The 8113-nt window shown below is 48.5% G+C and overlaps 1 protein-coding gene across 2 annotated transcripts; it reads right to left on the bottom strand.

The window, feature by feature from the left end:
* Positions 1-1738: 1738 nt before the first annotated feature.
* LOC309330698 (pleckstrin homology-like domain family A member 2) lies at positions 1739-5045 on the bottom strand. Of its 2 annotated transcripts, none has more exons than XM_081842519.1 (2): positions 4360-5045; positions 1739-2181 (listed from the first exon to the last, which is right to left on the bottom strand). In XM_081842519.1, exon 1 carries the CDS (start codon positions 4833-4835, stop codon positions 4401-4403), a length of 435 nt encoding a protein of 144 aa, XP_081698645.1. In that variant the 5' UTR covers positions 4836-5045; the 3' UTR covers positions 1739-2181; positions 4360-4400. The 2 variants fall into 2 exon arrangements, with proteins under 2 accessions (XP_081698645.1, XP_081698644.1); XM_081842518.1 differs by having other exon boundaries at positions 1739-2184; positions 4360-4948.
* Between the last annotated feature and the right edge of the window lie 3068 nt (positions 5046-8113).

Below are 8113 nucleotides of genomic sequence, written 5' to 3'. Positions count from 1 at the left end.
AATACTGAGCTGCTTTATGAGATTGTCTTTAAGGATTAAAAAATTTTGCATTCATGGCACTTTGAACACTCACATGATCTATATAAATGCTAGGTTCTATTAGTTGCCTTGATTCTGCCCTGTGGCATTGTCACTCCTTACCAGAGTTGGGTGGCTGTATCATTTGGAACAAGTAGACAGAAGGAGCATCAGAGATGGAAGAGTCTGCTTCTGGGCAGAGACCAGAGTTGGCAGTCACTCCTTTCTGAGCCTACAGATCTGACAGACAGCAATGTTTGAAAAGCTATATCCTCTCAAACAGAGCATGACTTCCCTCAAGTCAGCAGAGGTATCATGCAGCCGCCTCGGTTAACCTCACACTTACCAAGCTGGCAAGCTACACAGCTGTAAAGTGGTTAAACTGCTCTGCATAGCCAAAAGTGCTTTCAAAGCCATGTTTTGGGCTCAGCCTGTGTGTGCAGACATTGGGCTTGTAGTCCAAAACATCAGGGCACTGGGTTGGGGAAGGCAGGTTTCAAACTTCTGGTAAGTAGGTGTTCAAAGATCTATGCATACCGTAACTTCAGTAATCCTAAGGCAGTGTCAGTGAAGTTTCGTGGTGAGCTGAAACAGTGGGACATGTTCCACAAGGTACAAAAAGTGGCATTTTGCATGGCTAAATAAACATGTAGTGCTCCTTCCAACACCTGCTCCCCACAGCCCTGATCTGTCGTCTTAAGTTTCAAATTTTTCCTCTCAGCAACAGTGCTGGTGTCATGCAGGAGACTGGTCTGAAACACATTGCAGCAGCCAACCAGGGCTGCTACGAGCAGCGGCGGGGGTGGGGTGGGGAGTCATCTTTTAGGGAGGTATTGGGGTCCCACTGAAAAGGCTTGGTGAGCATTCTGTTCTATCCTAGTGGTTAGCAAATCACACAGGAAAATAGCCTCTGCCCTCCAAGCTCAAGGTGCCCCTCCATTGCCCTTGTCTATGCTCTTGGTGTAGAACTTGGATGGCTCAGAAGGGAACTTGCTCAGATGGAGCTGAGAAAGCTAGTTCTCCATAGCAGTGAAGAGGTACTGCCTTCCTCCACAGTACAGTGGTACCTCGGGTTAAGTACTTAATTCATTCCGGAGGTCCGTTCTTAACCTGAAACTGTTCTTAACCTGAAGCACCACTTTAGTTAATGGGGCCTCCTGCTGCTGCCACACCGCCGGAGCATGATTTCTGTTCTCATCCAGAAGCAAAGTTCTTAACCTGAAGCGCTATTTCTGGGTTAGCAGAGTCTGTAACCTGAAGTGTATGTAACCTGAGGTACGACTGTATGTTGCTTCACTGAGCTATGTCATCAGAAGATCTTGAACTGCAGCCACCTTAAGGCACCACACTGGTTCTCTGCATGCTATAGTGTGAACCAGGTAGGATGACGGGTTTTTCTTGCAGTAAAGCCTTGGTCTGGATAACCTTTTGATTTCTTTTTATGATCCTGAGAAAGCATTCAGTGAACTGACCGCTGGTCTGACTCAGTTGGGCTGCTGCGCTTTTAAGACAGGCCAATGGGGCTACTCTCCATGCATTCCTATCCTATCCCCGGCAAGGCTGAGCCCCCACTCTTTATATCTGCAGATTTTGACTCCTAAAGACACATTTGCAATTCTGCTAATACAAGGGCTTTCCATAGTAGTACCCCATTGTCAGGTTGCAAGCAGAGAACCTCATTTCCACATCTGCTGATAAATAAAAGACTTCACCTCAGATATACAGTAATAAAAAAGCATTTAATTTGGAATGGACATATTCAAATGCCAGAAGCAATTTTAAGACAAACATGTGCTTAAGGATATTTTATCAAAATAAATACAAATATAGATATTACAAATAATTTAAACTGGTTTTGCATCAGCAGGTGCTGAATACTCTTTGCATTTCATAAATAGAAAAACAATAGCATTTTTTGCAAAGCTAGGCATCCTGCTCACACAGCCAGCCATGCTTTGCCCTATGAGTCTTCTTAAAGAAAATGTAAAAAGTCTTTGGTCTGCAAATGCCTCTCGTAGAACAGCCTGGCCTCTTTGCTCAGCCACCTCATCAGACCTGGGAAGAAGCTGGGCACTCCATTCTCCTTTGCTTTCCTTCATTGGTGTCCTAATGTCCCGGTTCAGTCTAAAACAACTGATTTTCTTTGTCATCCAGAGGTACAGTCTGCTGAAAACAAAAGAAAAGCAAATTATTAGTGATGCAGCAGGACAAGCAAGCTAGTAGCAAAAATAATAATGCTAAACTAATAGCAAGACTGCCTTTTTAAAACCTCAGGGATACAGAAAGATCCTATAAAGAAGCATCTAATGGTGTCATCCTTTTCTGAGGCTTTGCCACCACAGGCTAGACTTTAGTAGTTCTGAACGTTTACTTACAGCACAGTCCTAAACACAGTCTCTTCAGAAGGCAATTCTACTGAATTCCATGGGGTTTATTCCCAAGGGAATGGAGTTAGGATTACAGCCTCAGGAACCCGCTGAGGTCAAGTCATCCTACTACCAAATATACAGAGAAAATAAGAAGCTGCCTTAGACAAGAGCCAGACCACTACACTCTGCGTGGCAACAGCTCTCTAGGATTCAGGCAGAGAGTTTTCACCCCATTCCAATGGGAAATGCAGGGAACTGAATCTGGAATCTTTTGCATGGAAAGCTGTGCTAGCTGGGGCCAAAAGGAGTTGTAGTTCAACACCAGGCTGGCAAAAGTTATTATGGCATATTAGCTTTGCTATAATAAACATGTTAGTCTCTAAGCTGCCACAAGACTCTCTGCTGGTTTTCCTGCAACAGACTAACATAGCTACTCCTATGCAAATTATTGCCTCCTGTTAAGTTATTTGGGTCAAATAATAATTTGTGTAATAGCACAAATAGACACCCCCCAAACTCTACTGCAGAGACTCTCTGCAATGAGTTCTTAGTGCAAAACTCACAACATCCCAACCCTCCTGCAAATATCAATTCTCATCCAGATGACTTGTAATACGAAACCAGGGACAAGGAACATGGTATCCTCCAAGCTATGCTGGACTAAAAATCCCCTCATCCTTGGTCACTAGCCATGCAGGCTACATTTGATGGGAGTTGGAGTCTTAACAACTCCTAGAGGGGTACAGTGTTTCTCATCCCAGGAACTCCTAAAAGTTTGAACAGCTCCTCTCTACCAACACCCTGATCCTAACTTTTTTCTCCTTTTACTTGGAAGCGGATGAAAGTCCCCATTTAAAAATAAATGGCAATTCCTGCCTGGAATATGGGTGTGTGCTGAAGCAGCACATTGGTCACACAGAAAAAGCCTTTGTCTGGGAGTTCGTTAAGAAGAGCCCCAGATGCACACAGGTGTCACCCTCACTTTAGCCATTTATTCTGGATTACCTTTAACAAAGCCAGAAAGAGCCATTATTTGAGGAGGGCATAGCCCAGGGAGGCTTCTAGAGCCACCTAGCCTCTCACTATTCCTTAAATGGCACCAGCTGAATTACACGAAAAGTCAAAATGCAGCTGCATTTTATTTATTTATTTATTTATTTATCTATTTGCAGGCTGCCTGGCCCCACTGTAGTTTCAGAGTTCTGCTTCCTTGGCAGATGCACACCTTATGCCAATCCTAAATCTGGGACGAAACCAAGGCACATCCAAGTATTCTCATTTATAATGATTAGTTCATCCCCAGTTTAAGCTGATGGAATTTAAGCGGTTTAAAATAAATGCTCCAGTTAACTTCAGCGGTACCTTGGTTTACGAACTTAATCTGTTCCGGAAGTCCGTTCTTAAACCAAAGCGTTCTTAAACCAAGGTGTGCTTTCCCATAGCAGCGGGGGACTCAATTTACAAATGGAACACACTCAACAGGAAGCGGAACATGGTCTGCTTCCAAGGCAAACTTCACAAACCAAAACACCCACTTCTGGGTTTGCAGCATTCTTAATCCAAGTTTTTCATAAACTAAGCTGTTCTTAAACCAAGGTACCACTGAAGTGTGTTACTGTTCACTGATGCTAATCTACTGTTAGTCAATAATCTGCAAAATCATCATCTAGAACCAAGCTCTGCTGCCCACAGGGAGGTTACGCGCAACAGATTCCACCGAATCGCTTTCTCAACCCACGATAAATTCTGTACGGGGTAAGAAAGGGAAGGCCACTGAATTGCATACAACTTTCCCAAAATTGCGCTGGTTATCGACGGAGTGGTTGTGACCCAGCAGGCCGTATGAAGCAGAACAGGTCTTAGAATTTTGATTCGGATTAATCGACTCAGAGGATCAAGAGTGAAGATGGAGAGGCGGGGTGGGGGCGAAGTCAGGGGGGCAAACGAGACCAAGACGGCAGCACCCGCTCACCTTAGGTCGCTCTCTCGCTCGGGGGCGCGCGCGTGTCGGGCTCAGGGGGCGCGCGCGAGGCGCCTGTCCCGGGTGGCGGCGGCCGCGTGCTCGGCGGCCTCCTGGCGGCTCTTGAAGTCCTCGATGGCGCGCTTGTTCTGGAAGTCGATGAGCGCCATGGTGATGGAGGCGTTCCAGCAGCTCTCGCCCGGGCACCGAAAGTCGATCTCCTTGCGGTCCGTCGTGACGATGGTGAAGTACACGTACTTGCCCGTCCGCTCCACGCAGTCCACCTTCTGGATGGAGCCGAAGCGCAGCTCCTTCCCGCCGCCGCCGCCGCCCCGGGCCTTGCCGGCCTCGGGCGAGAAGAGGCTCAGGCTGTCCTTGCTCAGCACCACCGCCTTCTTCTTCCACAGCTGGAAGAGGCTGTCGCTGCGCTTCTCCAGCTCGCCCTCGCGGATCACCTCCGACGGCGACGCGGCGGCCGGGCCCTTCATGCTGCTGCCGCTGCTGCTGCTGCCCGCGCTCGCCAACAGAGCCGCCGCACCGAGATCGCCTCGAGGGACCAGCGCCAAGGCCACGCTCGCCCGCCCGCCCGCCCGCCTTGCTTGCCCGCCTTGCTTGCCTGCCTGTCTTCCGACGGGGACGCTGGCCTCCGGCTCCGCAACGCCGCTGCTGCTCCTGCTTGGGCTGCTGCGCGCTCTCGCGGGCGAAGAACCGGCTGAGCCCTTTATGGCTTTGGGGCCGCCCCAGGCCCCGCCCTGCCGCCGCACCTCCGCCCTCGCGAGGAGACCCGGGATGACTTGGGCGCTTCTTCCTGCCGCCCACTCGCTCGCTCGGCCCTTCGCACAACCAGCCGCCGCCCCCCCCCCTCCTTCCTGCGGCCTCCCGGCGGAAGCGGATTGATCCTCAGCCCACCCTCGGGGCCGGGAAGCGCCTGGCACCGGCGGCTGTCAAAGCAGATCCTCCCTGCCTTTCCCTCCTTCAGGTCGCTTTCCCTTAGCCTTAGAGAGCAGCTCGTTTCCTATCTGCTGACGTGTTGGACTTGCCTTCTGTTCTTATTCCCCCCCCCCTTAAAGCTTTCGAGGGGGTTTCCTGTTCCATCCGTTGGCAGTGGGTCAGGATCTGCTGAGAGATCTCTTGCGTGGCTTGCAGTAGATCAGCAAGGAGATCTACACACACACCCCTAAATTAGGCTGCTGAGTTTAAAGACTTTTGGGGGGAAAGCTTGTGTTAGCCTGCAGGATGCCTGAGTCTCTTCTAATCGCTGGGGTCCTGGATCCAGCAAGGGTTAAAATCTAATGGAGGACTCCATTGCTGAACTATGGTCCTTATCACCACCAAAGTATGGGTCCATAGTATAACAAAGGAGGTTGTTCTGTGCCAGAGGAAAAATGGTTGGTGGGCTCCCACCCACCCTCACCTGACTGGTAGTGAAGATCACAAAAATGCAGAGCTGTGTGAGCTGGGCTGGAAGCAGGCAGAAGCTAGTGAATGAGAACCATGCTTGATTTCTGCTTGAATCCAAGGCTATGACTATGGGAGATGCAGGACCTTCTGTGATGTTAATGCTATGAGCCCCTCCCTTGTAGGATCAGGTTGAGGATATGTGTAAGAAACCCATATATCATAAAGACTCCACAGTCTTTGCTGTCCCTCTTTCCAAGGAAGCATAACCTTAGGTGAGCGCATGGAATCCCTGGAGTATCTTGCCCAAAATTGGTGCTGATTGTGGCTTTGCTTCTCTGCCACTGGCAGAGGGAGCAGACCAGGTAGAAACCTCACACTTCCTAAGGGCTGGGCCAGCTCTGACCCCCTGTTTCCCCCATCAGCAGCCAGCTATGTTTCCTTGCCTAATGGTAGGGGGCTCAGTTGTAAAATGCAGGAGCCACTTTTGTAGAGTTATCATACTTTGAAGAGCAAAAGAGAGGACACATTTGCCGATTTCTGCTTTTAACTATGGATTGCTATGACAACTCTACCCATAAAAATGGACCTGTCCTGGAAAAAGAGGACATATGTGAACCCTACTTTTGAGGAATTAACATTCCTCATAGAGAGTGGAAAAGAATAAATAATTTGTGCTCTATGCGTGTGAACATATGAGGCGGTCTAGAGGTTTCCTGAAGCAAAGGAAACTGAAGGAACGGCACTTAAGATAAAGAGGCCTAGCCCTCCTCCATGAGCCAGACCCAGCCCAGCAGCTGAATGAAATCTGGGAGGCGTTCCAAGGCTGCAGCTGACTCAGGCACAGATAGTGGGCTAGGCAACAGCTGCATTCCTGGGGCCAGTCATCCTGTGAAGTGCAGGCAAGCCAGGGAGCGAGGGTGAGGAATAGGCGAGAGCAGAGGTAACCAACATGGTGCCCTCCAGAAAATGGACTACAACTCCCAAGAGCCTCTGCCAGCACAACCAATGGCCAGGGATGATGTGAGTTGTTGTCCAGAAACTTCTTGCATGCTCCCAGAGTGAGAGGCTGGAAGGAGAAAGGAAAGATCCCAGATAAGAGCTGGGAGGGGCTACTACCTTCTATGAATGTTAAGAACTACCTTTAAGAGAGGACATCATACCTTATTTTTACTTTTTGTAGCTGTTTTTGTTTTCTAATTTACATCAGTTTTCTATATCTATATTGTGTCATGAAAAAAACTTTTAATAAAAACCTGAACACAGAAACTTGGCATCAGGTTGGCTACCCTGGAAGTTTGCCACCCTAGGCAGCCACCCAGTTCTCCTACTGGTTCAACCGACTCTTAGCGCAAAGCACCATGCCATTGCCCACATGTGGGTAAAGTTGAGTCAGCTGGTGTCATAGTGATGTCAGGTGACTGACAAAGTGGGTGGCTGCACTCACGTGTCATACCTGACCTGGACGTGGTGGTCAAGATACGCATCTGGCTTGCTGGCCAGGCCCAGTTCCCCACTCTTGTGTCCATCGCCTTCTGACCTGAGAGCAGAACACAGTGCCCCTCTTCTACAGCTCTTAGTCATCAGCATGAGCCTTGGCTCCCTAAATGAGGAACAAGGGGAAGGAAGGCACACAATCTTGCAAAAATTAGCCACACAGCTAAGTGCATTCCCTTTCCATTGTCTATAGGATTTAATTGCAATGAACTTTTGCTAAATGGTGCCCACACCCGGAGGAGAGTCCCTAAATGTCTCACTATTTTTTAAATCAACGTTTGCACTTCCTTCCCTCCCCTTTTTATATTTTTATCCAGCTACCTTTAGTACAAATGGGCTGCATTGCAGTCAAAGCCCTTGGACAGGCTTTGAATTGACTTTGTGCACTTGGAAAGACAACAGAAAGAAGGCATGAATGAAACCCAGATCAAGGCTGAGCAAAGGTCAGGTGTGCAGGCAGGCACATGTTTGCACACGCCCTGCTCCAGATGTCCTGTTTGAAATAATGGGTTTTATTTCCTGGGAACCACACGTTTGCAATGGGATTCTTGACTTTCGGTATTGTGCTGCTTTCCAAGGCCACACCCAATTCATACTAGCACATATTGGTCATTCAAATGATGTGAGTGCTGTTCCCCTAGTCAGCCTACACATCTACCTACACTTGCTAGTGTTTGTTGTTGTTGGGTGGTCCTGAACAAAAGCAGACTACATAAGGGGTTTGGTAAATTGTTTGGGGATCCACAGCTGTGAAGCAAGAGGCAGCAGCATTTCTGGGGTGATAAACTGATAGTATCTCACTGGACAAATCTGTCATTTTGGTTCTCTAGGGCTGTGTACACATTATACACTTAAAGCATGCGCATGCACA

This window comes from Podarcis erhardii, assembly GCF_964252035.2.
Source record: "Podarcis erhardii genome assembly, chromosome: 1".
Lineage (NCBI taxonomy): Eukaryota > Metazoa > Chordata > Lepidosauria > Squamata > Lacertidae > Podarcis > Podarcis erhardii.
This window is presented reverse-complemented; position numbering and strand designations above follow the sequence as displayed.

Coding starts and splice junctions, on each gene's coding strand:
- LOC309330698 (XM_081842519.1), bottom strand. CDS start 4,835: ATGAAGGGCCCGGCCGCCGCGTCGCCGTCGGAGGTGATCCGCGAGGGC.